Consider the following 23,177-nt stretch of genomic DNA (forward strand, 5'->3'; position numbering starts at 1 on the left):
CGGCCCGACTTCACCCAGACCCTAGTTCCGGCGGCCCCCGATCCAGATAGTCTGACACATTACACCCCCTTTTTGCCTTTTCTGTGAGCTCTACATTTCAAGTCCAGTCTAGCGCTAACCCTGGCAGCTGTCTGGCCCTCTAATTATAGCCAACGTGGTGCAGGCTCCCAGGGCAAAACTAGAGGTCAGGTTACCACTGTGTAGTTGTCACTTATAATGTAGGTACACGAAAACAAAAAGTTGACAATCACACTTGACAATTAATGCCTTCAAAACATAAATATCTACTTCTGTTGTTTTTTGAAAGCCGCCCCCTCCCTTCCACACGAACAAAATCACAAACACAGCTGCACACCTCAAGATCCCCACCTATTTAAAAACAATTAATGGAAAAATAAATGTCATTCTCATAATTGCTTTTATAATATCGTTCAAGATCTGTAAGGAAACGATTCAGCATTCATTTTTCCTCTTTTTGTTTTGCTTTCCTTCAACTTTTGCCTCTCTCCTCCCATTCTCTATTTTGGACCTCAGATAGGTGGGGGTAAGGGTGACCTCTCGTCTTGTCTACTTCTATGCACCGCTACAAAGTGGAGCTAGCCATGAAGGGCTAGAGACTTTCTTGGACATGTAGTAAAAACATTTGCAAACTATTTTAAAGTAACCACAAGAATCAAAGAAGGACAAAGGTTGTGATTTCTGTAGTTTTAGAAACGGCTGTTTTCCCCTCTGCTGATGTATGAATGGGATTCATTTTGGTTTCTATGGTAACAGGGCACCAGCCAAGCTTTTCAACTGACTGATGGTTATCTCAGAACACAAAGTGAGCTCCAAATCAAAGGTACTGTACAAATATAAAAATTTAATTCATTTCATCTAATCTTTGGGGAATAATCATACTGCTACAGATGTTCCCCAAAATGATATTATTACAATTTACATACCTTTCTCCAGAAGATATTACACATGCTATCAAAACATGCTCCAATAGCTTTGCTCTCCAAAATGCTAATGACAGTGCTTAGAAATAGTTTAGAATGCAATATTATGATGTAAGTCATCATTCCTATCCCCTCAAAGCCAACATGTCCCACACGTCATGTCTAAAAGTTGGATTGATTGATTGACTGACTTTCTTTTTTTTCTACTTATCATCAGATACAAGGTCACAATGAATAAAAAAACAACAACCTTGATAAACAAATGTTTATTGCGGTCGTTTAGCTGACAGGTGTTTGGCATCATTTGTTTAAGTAAAAAAATCCTTTTCCTGGCCAGTGTTGGGAATGCCGTTATTTTTTTTTAGTAACGGGGTAATCTAGCAAACTAATTTTTCGTCGTTATAACGCAGTTTCCGTTACTTTGGCTGCAGAACGCCAATGGCGGCGTGCCCACCTTGGCAAACCTTACGCCGCTTTCAGCGGCCAGAATTTCCGCTCTGCTTCAAGTTGTCACTACTTTTCGGATCATGTCAACATTCAAAATAGGGACTAGCATATAATTAGAGAGCAATTACAAATACAGTTTTACAGCTATCTACAAATATCTTTACATACAAAAGTTTCAGATTATGGAGTACATGAACGGGAAAATATTGCCTCTAGTTACGAAGACTGACTTTAGTTACCAATTCAAAGATAAAGTACAGTAAACGCTGTTATTCGCCACTTTCAGCGTTCCTGAATGTAAACAAACTGGCTATCGCTTCAATTCTTCCAGGCACCACTGTGCATGCATGCTACTAGCATGCCCTTTGTTTCACCGTCACAGTTAAGAGTTCACAGACAAGGAGGAGGAGGGTTTCGTGCAAAATTTAGCCATCATTCAATCAGCCCAAATTAAAGACATTTTAGCAAAATTTCACCAAGTCTCAGGATTTGACGTAAAAAAAAGTTTGAACAAGTGGGGTTATCGCTACCTGCCATACCAACAGACTCGTGCCGTTTAATTCATCACACTCACTTTATACTGTTTCCTGCAAATTGTTATTTTATTTTATTCTTTACTGTTTTTATTTGTTACACTTTAAGTGTAGGATAAATCTGTTGCTGGTGAAGTACAATGAAAATTACACGATTCTATGACACAACTACTTTAATGTTCTTCTGTATTCAACTGACTCCATTACTGCTCCAAAAATTCAAGTTCTTTGACACACAATAGCTTCTTTTTAAGATAAAGGAAATAGTTAGTTTCTTTGGTAACTAGTTACTCTTATTATAAAGCAATTTACATACTAACTGTTACTTTTTGGAAGAAGTAGTGAGTAACTATAACTAATTGCTTTTTTAAAGTATCGTGCCCAACATTGATGCTGGCAGAGTTGATTTGAGTTCATTCGCATAAAACTTCACACCCTTCTTCACTAAGCTTATTTACTGACTGTAAAAAAACAAATAATATCAAATGATGTGATTAGCAGTAGGTTGTGCAATCCAAACACAAGGTTTAGCTCAGTGACCAATGATGAGTAATAAAGCATAAAAATTATTGTTTTGACCTTTTATTACTTACCTTTAAGGACAGCTAACAAAACCAACAAAACAAACAAATCTGAACATTTTTCATAACTGCACCCCATATATGTGCAGGGTTGACAGTACAGTACGTTCAGGGTCAGGCTGCATAGGAGGGCTTTTCTCCTCCGGATCCAACATTGACACCACGACTCTCACCTGCGGCTGGTCGATAACGTTGGCCTGTTGCAGTGCCTTTAAATCAATGAGCTGCTTTTATAGTAAACACACGTAAACACACACAGCCGCATGCAGGCTTTACCGCTGTGCAAACATGTTCAATTGATGTGGACCTTTCTTATCAATGTAACAGCATAAAAGGTCAACTTGATGGATATACTTTTTTATACCACAGTTTATATGCTGTTAAGTTATGCTTTACAGTATGTGATCCAGGCATTTCTTATTTTTGGTCACTGTGTTTTTAAAACAGTCAATTGAAAAAGTTATATAGAGGACCGGTAAAAAGATGCATACAAAATAATAAAATATTGGACATATTGGAAAATATGGAGAACAAATTTTACTCAATTTCTGTCAAGCACTCCATACCATTTCATTGTTATTATTTCATTTTTTATTAATAATAAAGAATTATTATCAATAAAGAATGAATAATAAACTGTTGATGCCTATAAGTGTTGAGTAAAACTGTTGGTGGATACTGACCCAAGGACGGACACAAAATGCATACTTTATAAAAAGAGTTTATTTGGTGGTGGGTCTTCTAACAGGAAAGGAAATAAAAATGAGCAACGGAAAAACCCAGGCTGGAAAATTCACGACTGGAAAGGTCCATTAATACAAGTAAAATTACAATCATGAGACAATTCACCACTAGTCCAAGTAGTTTGAGCCAGTTGACAACAAGAAAAGGGTAGCAAATACCAGGGCAAGGTAATCTTCCAACAGCATGTGTTGTCAAAGCCAGTTTTTAAGCAGGACTGCCTTGATTAAAGTGAGATAAGATACTGCTGTGCGGATATTAGCCACTTCCCCTTACTTGGCGGCCTCTCGGGGAAGACGGCGTACCAAATCCTGACAAAAATGGAAAACCTGATTGGTTGATGATTATCATAACTCTTATGTAGCCTATTACTAATTGAGCATTAATTCAACAACAGAACAAACACACCCATATTTAGCCTCCCGAGTGGGTCAATGCCTGCAGCGCATCCACGGTGGCTCATCTTACAGCCCCGTGCTAGTCTGCTCTCAATTTAGTCTCTGCTACCCGTTCACTAAAGAGCACGCGCAGATAATTCGCCAGAGCCCCTGCGTGCAGACATCTGCTGTTTGGTTTAATCAAAGCCGGAGCTAAAGCTAACAACTACATAAAGCATTCATAGCGTGACGCGCATGCCGACAGTGTTTGAATAAAGTCCAGCAAGCAGTGAGAAGACCCTGGACTGGCATGTCACAAGTCGGATTATAAAATAAATAAATAATAAATAAATAATTTCCTTGTATTGTCATTCTGTGTAACAATGTACACAGAACGAAATGTCGATTGCACCTGACCCGTTGTAGCGAGCCGATGCAGCCGCAGCCAACAGAGGGCGCCGCCGACCACTTTTTAAGTCTTAGGAATGACTCGGCCGGGGCGCGAACCACCGACCTCCCAGTCTTACTATAATGCAGACATATCTGTGTCGCTGACATTTTTTTTTATCAAACAAACCTCCCATCATAACTTGAAACACAGTTAATTGAAGATGACCCTTTCTTAAAACTAAAATCATCTTTTGTCATTCAGATGAATTGAAATATTTATTCCACCCATTATGAGGTCGTCTTTCATGTTTTTGTTCCAGAAAAATAGTTTACTGAAAATGTGCGTTTTGAAAACAACACTACTGTATTTGATAACGGTTTGGCCACAAGGAAGAATAATACATAGTTAGAAAAACATAAAAAGTTTCCACAATAATAAATCCTGCTGTCAAGAGTAAAAATCCAAACTCAAACATTTTCTGTCTTCACTTAGCAGTCTTCTCCACCAATGAGCAAACAGATCAGCAGTGGAAAGGAGTTCCCTCCTTCGCGGGCCATTCAGAAGACAATTTTAGATGAGCTGATAGCAACATTCAGTTCACCAATGGCGTGGCTGCTGGTGGTGGCACTAGTAATCACCTGGACGGCAGTCGCCATCGTTCTATTCGACCTGCTAGACTACCAAACACTGGCAGGTAGCAGAATCTACGTTTAACTCCTCACTTTTCTCATAATCCTGTCCAAATATGTTTGTCATGTTCCATTCTCCTTCCATCCATTGGGTCTAGTTTAACTCTGGTGTTCATCTTTAATAAGAACACTATCATTGTCTGCTTTCTTTTGGACATTTTTAAAGTAAACTTAAAAAATGGCCATCATCATTTTTCATGTCATCAAATTACAGTTTACTACCGTTGCCTATGGCAACTCCTCCTCTTGTTAGACCCTCTTAACTCCTCTCCTACTGTTCCTTGACCCCCTTTCACGCCACCTCCATGCTGTCCGTCATCTGCCATCCGTCCCCAGAGTACACATCATACTGTGACCAACCTGTGTGTTTGTTGCCCGGTAAAACCTTTTGCACATTGACTGCTTTGCTTGCTTGCATGTTGATAGAGAAGATTTCCCTATCCCTCCTCCAACACCCTAATTTAACACTGGGCTTGAGAACCAAGGATTTGAGTTACGTGGTTTGGATGTGGAAAATATCTCCATAGTTTCTTCATCCACCTAGGTCTCATATTGCCATTTTGTTAAATTTATTTTTTAGTAACCATTAATGTGATTTGAAAACTCAATCAGACACCAGGAAGTATATCTACTATGCTTGGTATTTTTGTGCAGCAGATATGGCTGTCTGAAATAGTTTAAGCCAAGAACCTTACTGACCTCAGTAAAAATCAAAAAGATACATAGAATATAATCAAACAATTTTAAATGGAGAATAACTAACTACAATTAATATCAATTGTCGTGTCCAATTTCTGTAATATGTATTCTGAAAAGAGATTTCGCTTGGTCATTAGCCAGTTCACTGCAATTGAACAATTCATTATAACAGTCTTGCCATTGACGGCTAGAGAAGTCAAAAATCCACATTAAGTTAATTGCCATTGTCATTGACAGATGTCAAAGATCCGTTTGAACTGGATTGCAGTTGAAAGCTATAGACGTCAAAGACCGTTTATGACTAGATTGTCATGTCAAGTTCATTTTTATTTATTTATTTTATTCATGTTTACTTGTATAGCCCTTAATCACGAGTCTCAAAGGGCTGCACAGATCAAAGACTATTGCAAACTATTATTACAGACTATTATGACACCACTCCCTCATCTAAAACCTACATGAGGGCAAATAGTACACATATCATCAACATAAAATATAGGTTATTCATATGCTATAGAGTAGGAGTGTGTTTTAAGCTTAGATTTAAACATTTCCACTGAGGTTGCAGATCGAATCTCAGGGGGAAGAGCATTCCACAGCACCGGGGAGAACTGCGGATCTCTTCTTGGTTCTTGGGATCACTAGTAGACCAGCGTTTTCAGAGCGAAGGAACATAGGGGGAAATTAAATCTGAAAGATATGAAGGAGCAAGTCCATGCATGATATTGCCGTTGAGATCAATAAACATCAATTATCCCTTTTATCCGGCTGGCAATTACTGTTTTCTTGTACCAAGGATTGACAAGGTACTAAGTAGATGACTAGATTAGATAAGATAAGATGAGGGGCAGCACGGCGGCGCAGTGGTTAGCGCGTGTGCGGCACAGTTCTGAGGTCGTGGGAACCTCCTGCGTGGGTTCAAATCCAGCTACAGGCCTTACTGTGCGGAGTTAGCATGTTCTCCCCGTGCTTGCGTGGGTTTCCTCCGGGCACTCCGGTTTCCTCCCACATTCCAAAGACATGCATTTCAGGTGAATTGGCCGCTCCAAATTGTCCCTAGGTGTGAATGAGCGAGTGAGTTGTCTGTCCCCGTGTGCCCTGCGATTGGCTGGCAACCAGTTCAGGGTGTCCACTGCCCGGAGATGGCTGGGATGGGCTCCAGCCCCCCTGCGACCCTGCGACCCTAATAAGGATTTTTGTCTCTGTTCATCCAAATTCAGGTTTACAGCGACTTTAAACAACAACTTAACAATACAATTGAGAAGACTTAAAGAAAAAAAATGGCTGACAAAAAAAGTCAAGGCGTGTATAAACCTAATCCCCTTAACTGTCTAAATCAGGGGTCTCCAACTATGTGCCTGCGGTCACCAGAGTGCACCCTAAGGACAGCTGAGGTGCCTGTGGCCTGTTCTGAAAGTTAGCTCACCAGTGCTGAACCATTTTGATTTTCAAGTAAAATTATTTAGGGTTATTCTTTTTAACCCTACTTTCAACAATAAACCCGTTAATAAACTTTGATAACCCAGTAACAACATATTAATCACATGGTACGTTTTCATTTTAGAAATGCAAATCCAACTGGGTGTCCTTTGCGCTAATCCGTAACAAAAAATAGCTCTCGGCATGAAAAAGGTTGACGTCACCTGGTCTAAACAATCTTCACAATAACATTTAGGAAACCAAATTAATATCACAGAGTATTACATGAATAAAGTAACGCACCAAGTGTGGAGGTAACCCCAACGCTTTCTAGGGATTCGTTTGTTTGTTACTAGCTTCCCGTAAATTTAGATTGGGATGGAAGAGTGGTGGAGTTGTGAGCAGACAATTTCATATATTTAAATGACTTGTAAAAGTAGTTGAGCTGTAATAATATCAAGGAAGGATTCCTTAGCACCACAGGATGAAGAATGTAATGCGCAGTCTTACCTAGCCTCTTAGCATTCTACGAGTGGGGCCGCCTGAATTTGCAAATTAGTGAATAAGAATGATAATCGGCCTCCCCCAGGTGGAAACTGCCACTGCCTCCGTAATGTCCGTCTGTAAACCGCTGATGGAGCCGCTGACATTTCTGTGGGTTGCAGACAAAAGAAGTTATTGCGTCACATGATGCGAGCTTCCTCCTCGAGTACTTTCTTTTAGCTCAACTTGTGACTTCAATTTCTTTCACTGACTTCAACCGGTTACGATTTGGTCTGCTGCAACCCCGCACTCCCTGCATGCAATGCATAGCTTCTCAATACGCCCTGTTGCAAAATCCCATTTGTGCATGACATGCATTGAAAGTATTGAAAGGTTATGGAAGTGTGTAGTGAATGCCAGGCAGTTTTCTTTCTCTGCTGATTGCTTTTTTTCTATTTTGAATAGGTGGCATCAACCCTGCTTTCTGTTTGCTTCTGAACTTTTTCGTTTGTTTCACCCGCCCTCAGGTCTCCCGCCTCCTCCCGCCATTGCCAGGCGAAGTTTGAAAACCAACAGAGGCAAGTGCAGAACCTCATTCCTTCTTATGCTTCATGCTTTATGACTCTTGATGGGGGGAAAAGGAGTTTTTTTAAAGAATTTCCCATCTGTTCCATCCTTTCCGGTATCTGCTCGTGTATCTGGTATTGATCCCGTCTGTCCTGTCCGGTTTCGATCTCGTCTGCCTCTAGCTTCCTGTTTTCCCACGCCTGACTTCTCTGTCTCCCTTCTTCCGCCCAGCGATCACCGAATCACTGGCGTTTGTGTTCACGCTCATAACTGCCCCATTCCCGTAAAACAAAGCTTGTGTGAAAACGTTACGCGTCTGGGTCCACCGTCTGTTCGGGTTATGACAAGATTGGCTTTTGCGATAGCGTATTTTCCATATCCAATAAGTCAACTCAAATACACATTTTCCTAAAGGAAGGCAGGTCTATTTGTGGTGGGGTTGTTTTTGTTTCGGTTTCACGGAGGCTGGCAACTGTTTGGAAAAATAAAATAAGCCAATTAATTTCATAAAACCTGACTATGTTGTTTTATTTTTGAGCTCTAATTATATTTCATAGCCAGAGTGAGAGCTAGAGAATTGAAGTGGTTTGTATATCTGGTGAATGATCCACTAAGCACTCATCTATCGAGAGAAAAGGACAATTTCTTGTTTTTTGAATCTATTTATCTATCCATCTACCTTGGTCATGTCCCTCAAGAGGGGTGGCTGAAAGCAAGACAAACGCATACAACAACAAAGTAAATAAAAAGGAAAAAAATAGCAAAAATACACACAAACATTTTTGGACCATGGCCAACCAAAATGCCCATACACCCAAACAGGTTAGGCACCTCGGCACCTAAATTGGTTATGCTTTCGTCCCTCCAAATGAAACTGGACACAAGAAAGCGGCCATGTCACTTGGGTCAGGGTGACACAACACACTCTTATGTTCAACAGTAGGGCCCGACAGCTTTCACTGGTTTACCCCTGCCGCATCATACACGTGCCCTGCCCATCTCTTAGAACTTGTCCACACATCCCACTATCCTTTTACAACAACGTTTTTCGAATACTTTGCTTATTGTTTTTGTTTTTCTGTGGATTCAGGAAGCATGCGCCCAATCAGGTCCAGCCCTGTGTCTGGGGAAGCCCCTTCACCACTGCCACAAGAGAGCACGAATTGGCTGGATATGCTATGGATGCTTGCCGCCAGCCTTGTGGCACCTGATGAGGAAGAGGAAGTGGAAGGTATTCATCAACTAAGCGAAAGCTTCACATGTAAGAACGAATGTCAGTCATAACACTAACCCTCAAGGTGATTGTGTCTAAAATATGAATCTAACACTAAAACTGGATTTCTATTTACAATAAGCAGCTCATTAGCTATATTGTTATCGCTTTCTACATTGCACTTTATACTTTGCAGCCTCGGTGCATCGCAGGTCAAAAACAATTCCGTAGTCCTTTGTCCCTGATCGCATATTGCTGTGAGTGCGAGCCTATAGAGCGCATTTTTGTCAGGCCTGGCGACGCTTTTTTGCTCTTCTGATCACCGATAAGTGGACTTTGTGTTGTGTTCCGCAGTTGATCCCAAACGCGGACACACGAGCAGCATTGAGTTTTATTTGGAGGGAAAAGAGGATTAGAATATAAGGCACAGGAAGGAACGGAAAAACATAAACAAAAAGCACAGTCCGATTAACTCATGGCTGCAGTCTTTCAGGGGGCACGCCACAGGCAACAAGGAGTAAGCACATTGGCAGGCAGCAACGATTTGAAGCACAACTATCAGACAACTTAGGTCGTCAGCACAGACCATTTATACAAAACCCCTGATAAGCAGCAAACTTGGTGATTCTCCACCGCCCCCTCATGAACAATGGCATGCTGGATCATGACACTGAACTCACGTGGCCGCAATTCCCAGCAGAAGGCGCTTTATTCTGGAGGAGTGCCGATCTGGCTTGCCCAAAATGAAATACACGGTTGTGCCTCCAATCAATTATCCCCAGTTGACTGTAACTGAAAGAAAGAGCGGGTAAAATGCATTTTTTACCATTTTGGCCTGCCTAAAATGAACTAAATTGTTTTGACCGTGATCCATTTTCTTCAGTCGGTCATTGCTGAGAGCGGGGGCAAACAGAGCAAATTTGTGCCCTGCACTGTTTCGGCGGCAATCTATTATGCCCAGCTGACTGTTGCTGAGAGTGAAGGCCAACAGAGCAAATTTGTGTTAAAAGGAACAGCCCCCGTGCAGCTGCATTCCATTAGCCCAAACGACAACTGCTGTGAGCGGTGGCCGGCATAGCGCATGTTAAAATGGAAGGGTTTTTTTTGCATATCGCGGGACATTCTGGTCCCCGTTAACGGTGGTAAATTAGTACTACTGCAAACAATTCCTTCAATCAAATTTACTTGCTTGCTAGTTATTCCGTAGATTCCACCGATGTAGAATCTAAATAGGTAGAAAGGTTATCCCGAGAAGATCATTTGAAAAGTAAGATGCCCGCAATTGATTTCAAGTGGTAATTGAGCAACTGTTTCTTTTCCGCCCCCCAGCTTTGCAATCGGAGGAGTTATGAAGGCGGCAAAAGCGAGCGAGAGCAAGGAATGCCTTTGAAAGATGTTGCAGTGGGATTGAGGGAGATGCACAATACAAATACAATACAATGCAAACTAGCAGTGTTGGTTGTCTCTTTGTTTCTGAAGGACTTAACTGAATAAAAATGAAATACTTCTTGCTGGGTAGTGATTGACCATACAAAAATGTATGCTACTAGTCTCTGTCCTGCCTTTTTATTTATTTTATGTATTATTTTATATTTATATATTAGATATGGCCAAATTCTTAAACATAAAAAATGTGAGGAAATAGTACATGTTTTTCATATAAAATCTAACCATATTTCATCTGTATATTTCAGTTATTTTCCAAGATAACGCATTTTGAAGACAGCATGTCAAGCGCTTGTAAATGCTTGAAATTATTGCCGTGTTTCTTAGTTTAGGTTTTAGGATAGGGTTAGGAGTAAGGGTTTGGGCTTTAATTAATGGTTTTAGAATTATTATATGGTTCCAAAATAGGACTGCAGCTAGGGTTAAAAACTAAGATTTAGGCTCCTTGTTAGGTTATTAAACTGAATTTGAGGTTCTGAAAAAGGCTTAGGGCTGAAGTCATCGCTAGAGTTAGGTGTAGGATTAGGAACTAGGGTTGAGCTCCTTATTATGGTTCCAAAAGAGCTTTAGCGCCAGGGTTACAGTTTGAACCAAGGTTAGGGCTACAGCTAGGGTTAGCTGTAGGGCTAAGGTTTGGGATGCAAGTTAAGGTTTTTGACCAATTTTAGGGTTCTGAAATAAGGTTGCAGTTAGAGCTAGTATTTGAAAGTAAGGTTTAGGCTCCCATTCTTTTAATTAGTACTACATTTCTTCTTTTAATGGTACTTGAAAAAATGGAAAATTGGCTTTGAAAGACCTTAAAAAGTGCTTGAATTTGGCCATGAAAAAGGTGTGCATACCCTATTTCTATCAAAACTCCAACATTAAATGAAATGTAAAGCAACAATTGAAGACCGGTTCTCTAAAATACTCATAGGCATTTTCTTTATCTTTGTGAAGTATGTACACCATATAGGGGGCAGCACCATTTCCCTTAAAGTGTGGATGGGTGTTATTTTTCAAACTGAGTGTAAGCCTAAACTTTTTAGGATTGTAGGTGGATGTTGTCACTAATGTCAGAATCCAAATGCCATTTTATTCCTCCCGGGAGTTGATGCATTCCTACGCAGGGAAGGTTAAGCCCCTGAATAATGGCGCACAAAGACTGACAAACACACGCCTCCTAAGCAAAACGTTATGAATAATGTATATGAACTCTCTCTGGCCTGCGGAGCTAGATTTTCAATATCATTTGTTACTTGCATTTATTTATACAACCTGGTCAAGTGCACCTTGGCCCCGTTGCATTTGGAGTCACAAACCCACTCACAAAAACGGGATGGCATACAATAGTGGTCCCTTGTGAAATCTAGTGTGTAATCATCTTTCTTCTGTGAAATAAAAGGAAATTATATGCAATGTTCCCAGTATACAAAATTAACAATGCTCCTAAACATTGCACCCAAAAATAATAACACAAAAAATAGAGCATCAAACTTTTTATATTCTATAATAACATCATTATTAATGTGTGCTCAGCTCAAGCTCTAGGACAGTGTTTTTCAACAGGTGGGTTGGGACCCAAAAGTGGGTCGCGGACCCGTTTTCAGTGGGTCATAAGCCTTTGCCCTGGCAAAATAATGCTTAGCAGAAAGAACAGAGAGCTGATTCCAAAGTAGATGGCGATAATGCTTTGTTTGCTGTTCAGTCAAATGACGCTTTCCCAATCGTGTATGAAACGGACCACATCTCATTTTATCGTGGTTGTTGTCTGTTTTATTTCCCTTTCCTGCCCATAACAATGGGTTGTAACAGCATTAGCGATAAGGAAGAGTGGAAAATGGAGACAAAAACGATCAAGTAGAAGAAGGAAAAACAAATATAGTGTGTCTGCCATTGAAGCACTGCTTGAAGGCACAGCAAAGGTTTAGAAATGTGATATTTCTAGATGTTATTACCAGGATATAAAACTTTATTTTCTATACAAGTAAGTAATTATTGTTGTTTAGGTACAAGATTTTTAAAAATATTTTTGGTATGAACTTCTTTTCGTATGTGGCTATTATAAAGCATTTTTAGGGATCGCTTAAATGTGATATAGGCCTATACATGAGTATATATGGTACTTAAAGTTATTTTGGTTTTGCTGGCCATTTTGTTTTTGGAAAAACAAAAACAAGGTGAATGTATTCTATCTCTGCTTCCAACTCCACAATCTTCTCATTAGATAAGTTTGAGAAGGGGTTTGGGTGGCAGTTTATCATTTGGGTGGAATTGTGGGTCCTCAAGTCAGATCAGTTGAGAACCATTGCTTTAGGTGGCAGTATAATGTGGCCATGCTCATCAGAGTGATTAAGAATGTGAATCACTCAGTAAAGGGACAGTCTGTATTACATAGTGCCTTTTAGTGCCACCCAAAATTGTATTTATAAAAAAAAACAATATATATTTAAATAACAAGCAAAAACTGGCGAGTACAGGGCGCCGCCATCTTGCGAACCAAGATGGCGGCGCCCTGTACGGCTGCGGCTACATCGGCTCGCTACAGTGTCTTACATTTTGGTCATAAAACCCAGTCTTCGACTCAGTTTTTGATGGCGAACAAAGTCAACTCTAACTGCAGATTAATATACGATCGCAGTTTTTTGCTGGATATGCAATCATCCAGAAATCAAGCGCTCGTTGCTACGACCACTCTGGAGTGTTTACTTAGCCTCGGAGTGCTACGTCAACAAGACCCAGCGGCCTACATAGCAGCGAAGCAGAGTGGCAAGAGGAGGCGGTGTGACCGGAGGAGGAAGCGAGGTTGTCGGGCCGGGCTAACAGCTAGGCTAAAGCCTAAACACTTCAAAACGCCTATACCGTCCATTTTCCTCTCCAACGTTCGCTCCCCGGACAATAAACTGGACCATTTACAAGTGGAACTTACATCGAAACCGCAAGATGACGAACTGCTGCGCTATAATTCTGACGGAGACATGGCTAAACTCATCTATCCCGGATGACGCTGTTAGCATTATGGGGCTAACTGCATTCCGCGCTGATAGGAGCGGCGAACTCACCGGTAAGAGCAGGGGTGGCGGACTATGCATTTATACCAACAACAACTGGTGTAGAAATGCTAGGATAATCTTGAATCATTGCTCCCGGAATATTGAACTTTTGACGGTGATTTGCAGACCCTTCTACCTCCCGAGGGAGTTTAGCGCTACTATCATTACTGCCGTGTACGTGCCCCCCAGCGCTAATACAAAGGAGGCAATGGACGTTCTCTACCGAACTGTGAGTTAACTGCAGCATGATTACACCGAATGCATTTTTATTGCTGCGGGGTACTTTAACCAGGCCTACATGAAAACAGTTCTCCCACATTTCCACCAGCATGTCGAGGTTGCTACAAGAGGTAGGAACACATTGGACTTGGCCTACACAAATATCAGAGGAGCATACAGAGCAGCCCCCCGCCCCCACCTTGCCTCATCAGATCACCTTTCTGTTATGCTAATTCCTTCATACAAGCCCCTGCTGACCAGAGAAAAACCTACAGTGAAGGAGGTGAGGGTGTGAACTGAGGGGGCAATGGAGGCACTACAGGACTGCTTTGAATGCACAGATTGGGACATGTTTAAATCGGCTGCCACTTACAACAACAAAATAAACATAGATGAGTACGCCATGTCTGTGTCAGCCTACATCAGTAAATGCGCAGAGGACGTCAGCAACACCAAAACCATCTGCACCTGTGCCAATCAGAAGCCCTGGATGACTGCTGAGATACGCAAATTGCTAAAGGCACGGAACCTTGCCTTTAAATCTGGTGATGAGGAGGCACTGAGATCAGCGTGGGCCAACCTGAACCGTGCTATCAGACTAGCAAAGCGATCGCACAGTCAAAAAATCCAGGACCTTTTCCTCAGCACAACCAACACCAGGGATATGTGGAAAGGCAATCAGGCCATCACCAGATACAAGCCAACCACCGCCCAGTGGGGGACACTAGCATGGACTTCCTGAATGACCTCAACAACTTCTTTGGGAGGTTCGAGGCACAAAATGGCACCCCTGCAGCGAAAGCGGTTCCACATCAGGACGAAAGAGCATTCCTCCTGGACTCAACTGACGTGAGGAAGACCCCGAGAAGGGTCAACACACGGAAGGCTCCAGGCCCTGACAACATTCCAGGGCGGGTCCTTAGGAAGTGCGCTAATCGACTGTCCTAACAGACATTTTCAACACCTCGCTAGACCAAGCCACGGTACCATCATGCTTCAAGATTGACACCATCATCCCAGTGCCAAAGAATCCCCAGATCTCATCATTGAACGACTACCAGCCCGTTGCACTGACTCCCATCATAATGAAGTGCTTTGAGAGACTGGTTAAAGAGCACATCACGTCCAGTTTCCCCTCCTCACTCGACCCCTTTCAGTTTGCCTACCGGACAAACCGCTCCACCGGGTATGCCATCTCCTCTGCACTTCACCTGAGCCTGACACACCTAGAGGAGAAGAAAACCCATGTGCGGATCCTGTTCCTGGACTTCAGTTCAGCATTAAACACCATCATCCCACAACACCTGGTAGACAAACTGAGACTCCTGGGCTTCAACACCCCCCTGCGGAACTGGCTGCTGGACTTCCTCACTGACAGACCCCAGTCAGTGCGGATTGGTCAGAACATCTCGGATGTCATCACCCTCGGCACGGGCTCCCCCCAAGGCTGTGTCCTGATCCCCCTGCGGTTCACCCTGATGACACACGACTGCGTCCCTAGGTCAGCCACAAACCACATCGTGAAGTTTGTGGACGACACAACAGTGGTGGGCCTCATCAGGGACGACAACAACCTGGCCTACAGAGAGGAGGTGGAGCAGTTGGTGGGCTGGTGCAGAGACAACAGCCTGGTCCGGAATGTTGACAAAACTAAAGAGATCATTATTGACTTCAGGAAAAACCAGCCCAACCATGCCCCACTTCTCATCATCAACAAGGCTGTGGAGGTTGTCAGCAGCACCAAGTTCCTAGGGGTGCACATCACAGACAAACTCACCTGGTCCGTGAACACTGCATCACTGGTAAAGAGGGCACAGCAGCGCCTGTATTTCCTGCGGAGGATGAGGAGAGCCCACCTGCCCCCACCCACCCTCATCACATTCTACAGGGGCACCATAGAGAGCATCCTGACCAGCTGTATCTCTGTGTGGTGTGGAGGCTGCAGTGCCTACGACTGGGGTAGTGTGAGGAGGGTGATGAGTAGAGCAGAGAAAATCATCGGGACTTCTTTCCCCTCCATTCAGGACATTGGCCAGAAGAGCTGCCTATCCCGAGACAAGAACATTATTAGGGACCCCTCTCAGCCCTATCATGGACTGTTCACTCTGCTAGCCTCTGGGAAGAGGTACTGCAGTGTGCGGTGCAGGACCACCAGGTTCTGCAATAGTTTTGTCCCCCTGGCCATTAGACTGTTAAATGGTCAATCGCACTCATAGTAAGTCTACACTGCTGCTAATCTGTGCATCTGTTTGTTTGTTTTTGTTTGCACTACTGGCAGTTCTTCATACCTAGCCACTCCTTTGCACATCTTTTCTCCTCTGCACTATCGTACTACAGTGTTATTGTTACTTTATAGTGACTTGTTTACCTGACTGCCCATTTTGCACATCTGGTTAGCTGCTCCTCTTGCACTCTTGCACTCTTTGCACTACTGTATAATACTATACATAGCCATAATTACTTAGTATATTATTAGTACTTCAATACTCCAAATCAATACAACATTTTATTTATATCAGTACATTCAAGGAAACTGTGCGGGTCAGATGTTTCGACATTTCGTTCTGTATACATGTGTACTAGAATGACAATAAAGTATATCTGAATCTGAATCTGAAAATGCACGAACTATCAAATAAACAAGTTTTTTTTTTTATTACTCAGAGATCGAGAAAATTGTATAGCACATGAGCCACGCCTGGGGGGGAGCTGACATAGTTTTCAGCCATTTTGCTGCTCTGAAAACCCATACGCCCCCAAAAAAAGGCTGGGCAAAAAAATTAGTGATTTGGTTACCTCCAGTCTTCCTAGTTTGTATTCTGCTTTGGGCTTTTTACCACTTGTTTTCGGTTGCACTACACAATATAGCAACATCTAGTGGTCAAATAACACACTGTGCCTTCAAGTGATATAAGGCTTTTTTTCTAAGATAGAGAGTTTAAGGGTGGGTGCGTGGTTTGAGGTGTCCTTAAAAAGAAATACTTTTATCTTACTTTTATCATTAGTGTTCTGGCCACGCAGCACATTAGGCTGGACGAAAGGAGGCGAGGGGCAGGGAGTTGTTGGAGAGTGGTTTCACGTGTGTGCTGGTTGTTTTCATTTATTCCAGAATGAAGATGGTGAATGTAAGAAAATGACTGTTTCAGATACAGTCCAAATGCCAAATCAAGGTGTTTGAATGGCCAAGTCAAAGTCCAGACCTCAATCCAATTGAGAATCTGTGGAAAGAACTGAAAACTGCTGTTCACAAGCGCTTTCCATCCAACCTTACTGAGGTCGAGCTGTTTTGCAAAAAAATGGGCAAAAATATCAGTTTCTCAATATGCAAAACTGATAGAGACATACCCTAAGCGACTTGCAGCTGTAATCGCAGCAAAAGGTGGCGCTACAAAGTATTAACTCAATGGGGCTGAATAATTTTGCACACCCACTTTTTCGTTTTTTCATTTGTTAAAAAAAGTTTAAAATATCCAATAAAGTGTGTTCCACTTAATGATTGTGTCCCTCTTATTGTTGATGCTTCACAAGAAATTACGGTTTTATATATTGATGTTTGAAGTCTGCAATGTGGCAAAAGGTCACAAATTTCAAGGGGGCCAAATAGTTTCGCAAGCCACTGTAACAATTAAAAGACATAGTTACACTACATCATATAAACACTTAAAAAACGACAGTACCTTGTTGATCGGACATAAATGAGGATGGATTGAACATGCAACAGTCCTGTCAGCCATTGTCTGAGCCTTTCTTTATGTTGAGATGGCTCAGATGACGTGGGAAATCCGTAACTAATATTATTTTTGCTACACTTTTCAATTTAAATCTCAAATAAGCACTTCCTAATGAACTTTCATTAGTTTTTAGCACTGTGTCACATTTTAAACTTATTTAAGAAAAACAGTTGCCAAAAGTTTCGTAATTTACTCTTTCCCCATGACCAATCCGCCCGCGACCTTAATTATCACTGTATTATCATTTTATTTTTGGCATTATAATGAAATTATTCAAACTTGTGGCACACTTTATTTATGCTAGGCTTTGTGCAACACAACAGCAAAATGTTACTTCTCCATGTTTGCTTTGATTTCTAGCCTTAACCAATAGACTGAGTATACTTGAGAGAGAAGGAAAAGCCAAGGAAGGAAATACTATATATAGAAAAAGGGAAAGGGGAAGAAGGCAGGAAATGAATTAGAATGTGTGAAAGGAAAATATATTTTTTTAAATAAATAAAATCAAAAGTATAGAGGCCTTTAGATGAAATTTATACAACAGGTTTCGTCTTCTCATGTTGACGTTGTGTGTTTTCCTTCAAGAGGCAAGACTTCAGCTGGGATTCAAAACTCATACACAGAAATACACAGACAGACACAAAGTAGCTAGCTAGCTTCGTCATAGGGGATTAGTTGCTTCAACGCATTTGATGTTGAGTGCTTCTGAGACCTTGTGGATTATGTGTGGCACTCTAACCGGAAATCTGCTTTCAATTCATACTCTGGCGCTGATTCTGGTACGGTATTTTGTCGATGGTTTCAGAATCATGCTCAATTATAAGCAAAACGATTTTTACTTGAGAAAAAAATACAGCTTTGGTATGGTATCATGCTTCCAATGAACTATGTTGATGTAATGAAAAGGAGTAGGATATTCTTCCCTGTAAAGTAAATCACTCGTATCGCGGTTGTCACGAGGGAGATCGGATCAGAACGGAGGCAGGAGGTAGGAGGCAGGAAGGGAGAACTCAATTGCGTTGACGATCAAAACTTTTATTTACCAAAATAAAAGTTGTCCAAAACTCGGGGACAAGACACAACAAACAGGCTTTAACTAAAAACGTGCAAACACAGGTTTCTTCCGACTCAAACAAAACAGGACAGAGCAAAACAGAATGGGAGATGCAGACAGAAAATGCAATGAGCCAGCACCCGCAAAACCCACAACCCACCCTTAAGTAGCACATACGCAAATTAGCTAATCTACTGCAGCCGTGCCTAGGGGGCGGGGCCAGCCGGTCACCACGGCGACCATGATGGACACGACAGCGATTCAGTTTTTCTCCAATTTTCATTGTGTATTGTGTTCTGCAGAAGATAACTCACAGCAACTGCTAACACTGGGGAAGGTTGCCAAGGGCTCTGTGTGCATGTGTTGAGTTGGCGTGACTGTCTGGCTGTGCGATGTGATAGGCTGCTGTATACGGCAGTCAAAGAGCAGGGAAGGCGCACAGGTCAATGAAAAGAAATTCAACAATTAAATCAAAGTCTGAGCCAGAAGAGCACAAAGAAATGCTGATCACAATTGGGTGCTGAGTGGATTCTTATCGGGTCTGGTAAGAGATTGAGGCGCCGTTGGGAGAAAAAGCAGAAGCGTGGTCGTAGGTCTACTGCTACAGCTATGTAACAAGCCACGCACCAATACCAGATGCATTACCCAAGAAACGGATGACCTTAGGCTCCAACTCGTGTTTTATTTATCGCAGAGGCCTGGCTCAATCTGAGGATCCCCAATGATAGCATGCATCTAGCTGGCTGCTCTCTACCTCGCTTTATTACACTGAAAGTAGCCGTAGTCCATACGGGTGCTGGGAATTATTGGAAGTGCTTGAACTTAATGTTGTGTTTTCAAAGATTCAACAGTGCTTGAATTTTGGTTGATGCGCTTTTAAATACTTGTATGTAAATTCTCGTTTCTCAGCAAGTCTTATTATAAATGACACCAACACTGTTCTCTGGTGGCCTCACCTTCACTCTCTTCTTCCCTTGTTATTAACGACAGCTGCCATTAGTTGGTATAGCACCGTCCTACTAAGCTTCATCACCCTTTACGGGTCACACCCAAGAGGACAACTAAACAGAGCACTATGCAATGTGTATTAGTGAAATGATTACGTATAATTTATGGACATTTATTATGGGCCATGCAGAAAACTAATGTAGCGTTTCCTAATGGGGAATTGTAAATGAAGAACTTCCTGCAACTGAAAGTGTACCGTATTTTCCGCACTATAAGGCGCACCTAAAAGCCTTTTTTTTTTCAAAAGCTGACCATGCGCCTTATAATACAGTGCGCCTTATATATGGATCAATATTAAGTCGCAAAGTCTTGCTACTAAGGCAAGCAGCCGCCGTCTAGATTTTCCCCCGAAGGCGGAGTAGTCCGCGGTGTATGCTGGGATTTATATACCGGCGTTTCATTTCCTAACCAATGTGTCAATCATCATTTGAATCAGTCACTACTGGCTAAAGTTATCCGGAGGTAAAGGGGGCGGATCCTTTTTATCATTTACAGGCTCGCATAGGCTAAAGGGCCGAAACAAAGCCTGCAATTGGCCGAAAAAGATGAATGTGAATCACACGTTGGGTTGCACTACGGCATAGAGAAAACATTTTTTACTATTCTGTATTTGTAAATATTTTACTCTCTTGGATTTACTACACTCACGGTTGTAAGAAGACCATGGTTACGTATCATTATTGAACGTGATGGCTGCAAGAGAACTTAGGTGAGCTATGCGGCTTTATATTTTCCCGGTATCTTGTTTTAGAACGATCTTGATGTTTCTGTGATGAGTCTATTTTTAAACTAAATTCAATTCAAAGTGTTTATTGTCATATGCACAGTAAAGAACCTCGTTTCCCTGCACAATAAAATTCTTACTTTGCTGTCCACACAGTTGCCAGCAAAAAATAAAATGGAAACTAAGAAATGTTTGGCATTTCTTGAATCCCAAGACTTTAACCTTCCGAATGATATTTGGAACGATGCATTTGAGTGACATCGTACGGACACTGCATCCGCACGTGTTCTCGACATGTATTTGCTTCTTTGCAAGCTTTCGGAATGTTAAGAGGGTAATAAGTTTGACAGAACTATCTGACTGTTTTGTCCACGTTCCCATTGTAGCGCCTTATAATCCGGTGCGCCTTATGTATGGAAAATATAGGACCAAAAACTATTTTTTGGGGGTGCGCCCTATAACCCGGTGCGTCTTATAGTGCGGAAAATACGGTAGCTTACATTTACACTTTATTGTCATTTTTAGCCCAAAATGTATATGGGGAGAGATTTTTCTTAAAAACATATTCACGATTTACTCAAGATCTAAAAACCATGTATTTTGATAAATGCACTTGCAAAGTTGAATATAGCATATGTAAATCACTGATATATTTCTGGCTCTGTAAAGTGCATGACTCAGACCGAATTACTTCTTTGTGAAATTGGTAACTTATTGTGGAATTTATTTTTTAAAAAGCTGGAATTTGGCCATTAAAAGGGTGTACCAACCCTTAATATCATACTATCATATATTGACAGTAAAGACCATTTAACTACAATTTTGAGTTCTGTGTTTTTATTTGAAGATCTGTAGGTATTTTTTTACTGTCGCATGTCTTATATGTTACTCATATCTAATTTTAAAACATATTTTAACTATTACTGGAGTTTTTGGGAACAAACCCTCCGTGAAAAACAAGGGATTACTGGATAAAAAAATTGTGGTTCCTTAGTGAGAAGTAATTTTTAAGAGCGCTAATTCTAGGTCATTGTTGTTTCACATTTACTCGACTACGTTTTCCAAGACACATGTACAAACACCAGACCCCCACCCAGGCCCCCAACCTCCTAGCTTCCCCAGCAAGCAAATGCATGACGCGTCTGGTATGCACAGCGGTCGGTGTGTGATCAGTATTCTGTCATGACCAGATGCTTATTTCCCATCTGCCTTGCCCCCAGCAGGTGGGTTAGCTTATCTCTCCTCCTCTGCCTCCTCATTTTCCTCCACCTCCTCTCCAAAATGTGTAATAGGCGGGGACACTAATTTGCATGAAATGAAACAAGACTAGCATTGATATTTTTGTTTCAACCTGTCTTTTCGGAAAAGACACATTTTAGTTGATTTGTTTATGACCAAAAAGTCAGAAAATGGAAAATCGAGGCCTGCCACCTGTTTGTCGAAACAAAAGCTAGAGCAGGGGTGTCAAACTCAATTGAGCTTGGGGGCCACATGGTGGAAAAAAACTCGCATTGGGGCCAGACCAGTAGATTAAAGAGAGAAAGAAAACAAAAAAACAGAAAAAGAAAGAGAGATAGAAATACAAAAATAAAATGGTAACTTTATAAAGAAAGAGAGAATGACAGTAAAAGAGAAACCTAGAACAGAGAAAGCTAGAACAGAAAAAGTGAGAACCAAGAGAAAGAGAGAAAAAAATAAGAGAGTGGGGGGAGAGAAAGAGAGAAGAAAAGAAAGATAGAGAAAGACAGTATGAAAAAAGAGACATATAGAGAAAGAAAGAGACAAACTAGAGAGAAATACCGAAAAAATAAGAAAGAGAGAAAGAGAAGGCAAATACTTGACTTGATGAAAGTAAGAAATAAAGAGAAACAGAGAACAAGATAAAGTTCGAGAAAGAGAGAGAGTGTGTGGTAGAGAGAGAACTAAGAAAGTAACGGAAAGAGATACAGTAACAGAGAGAGATAAAACAAGAAAGAGAGAGCGAGAGAAAATAGGAATAAAGAGTGCAAAAGAGAGACAAAAACTTTTTAATGAAAAAGAGACAGAGAAAAAAAAGGCAGAGTGAAAGATAGAAAAAAAGATGGAGAGATACAGGATGAAAGAAGAAAGAAAGAGAAAAGAGAAGAGAGAGATATTGAAAGTGAGAATGAGAGAGAAGAGACAAAAATATAGAGAAAGAGAGACAGACAGAGAAGAGAGAGACAGAGAGAAAGAGAGGGAGAGAGAGAGAGAGAGAGAGGGAGTGAAAAGTTAAAGATAGAAAATAAATCAAGAGAAGAGAGAGAAAGATAGAGAGATAGAGAGACATAGAGAGAAAAAATAGACAAAATTAGAGAGTCAGAAAGAGAGAGACAGAAAAACAGAGAAAAAGAGAGATAAAAAGGAAGTTAATGAGAAAGTAACATAGCTCATGTCGCTTTGTCTGTGCCTATGCCTGGCTTTGTCACATCAAATAGACATGTCAAACTGCTGCTGATTTTTTCATGTGCCTTTCCTGGTGGTGTATTGCGGGCCCAATTAAAAACCTCGGCGGGCCTAATCCGCCCGCTAGTCGCATGTTTGACACCTGTGAGCTAGAGGATACAAAAAAAGTCACAAGAAGTCCAGATGGAAAAATTGCTTTTTCATTTTTAGGCAATTTCGACCATCAGACACCCTTCACATTTCCAACCCTCCTGCATGATTTTCAAAGCAGTAAACAGCCTGGTGTAACAGATAAAGCAGACATTTGAGCCTTGGAAATGTGTGTGAGGAGCACGATAACGAAGTCTTGCATTTTGGGGACATTCTTTAAACATAGAGGCGACAGAACAAAACTATTGGCTTTCTTTAAAAGCGGTGGTCTTGGAGGAGACATGTTCACTCATGAAGAGATGAAAGAG

The 23,177-nt window shown here is 41.4% G+C and overlaps 1 protein-coding gene across 3 annotated transcripts; it reads left to right on the top strand.

Moving 5' to 3' along the window:
- Positions 1-580: 580 nt before the first annotated feature.
- On the top strand, positions 581-10,556 carry LOC148346735 (triadin-like). 3 transcript variants are annotated; one of them, XM_088325008.1, is made up of 6 exons: positions 581-689; positions 775-841; positions 4,504-4,705; positions 7,829-7,883; positions 8,963-9,129; positions 10,411-10,556. In XM_088325008.1, the coding sequence occupies exons 2-6, from the start codon at positions 803-805 to the stop codon at positions 10,431-10,433; spliced, it is 486 nt and encodes a 161-aa protein (XP_088181134.1). In that variant the 5' UTR covers positions 581-689; positions 775-802; the 3' UTR covers positions 10,434-10,556. The 3 variants fall into 3 exon arrangements, with proteins under 3 accessions (XP_088181134.1, XP_088181135.1, XP_088181136.1); XM_088325009.1 differs by having other exon boundaries at positions 4,507-4,705; XM_088325010.1 differs by having other exon boundaries at positions 606-841; positions 8,963-9,099; positions 10,411-10,533.
- The last annotated feature ends 12,621 nt before the right edge of the window (positions 10,557-23,177 follow it).

Source organism: Urocampus carinirostris, chromosome 20 (genome assembly GCF_059441175.1).
Source record: "Urocampus carinirostris isolate Australia breed hairy pipefish chromosome 20, RoL_Ucar_1.0, whole genome shotgun sequence".
In the NCBI taxonomy this organism is placed as follows: Eukaryota; Metazoa; Chordata; class Actinopteri; order Syngnathiformes; family Syngnathidae; genus Urocampus; species Urocampus carinirostris.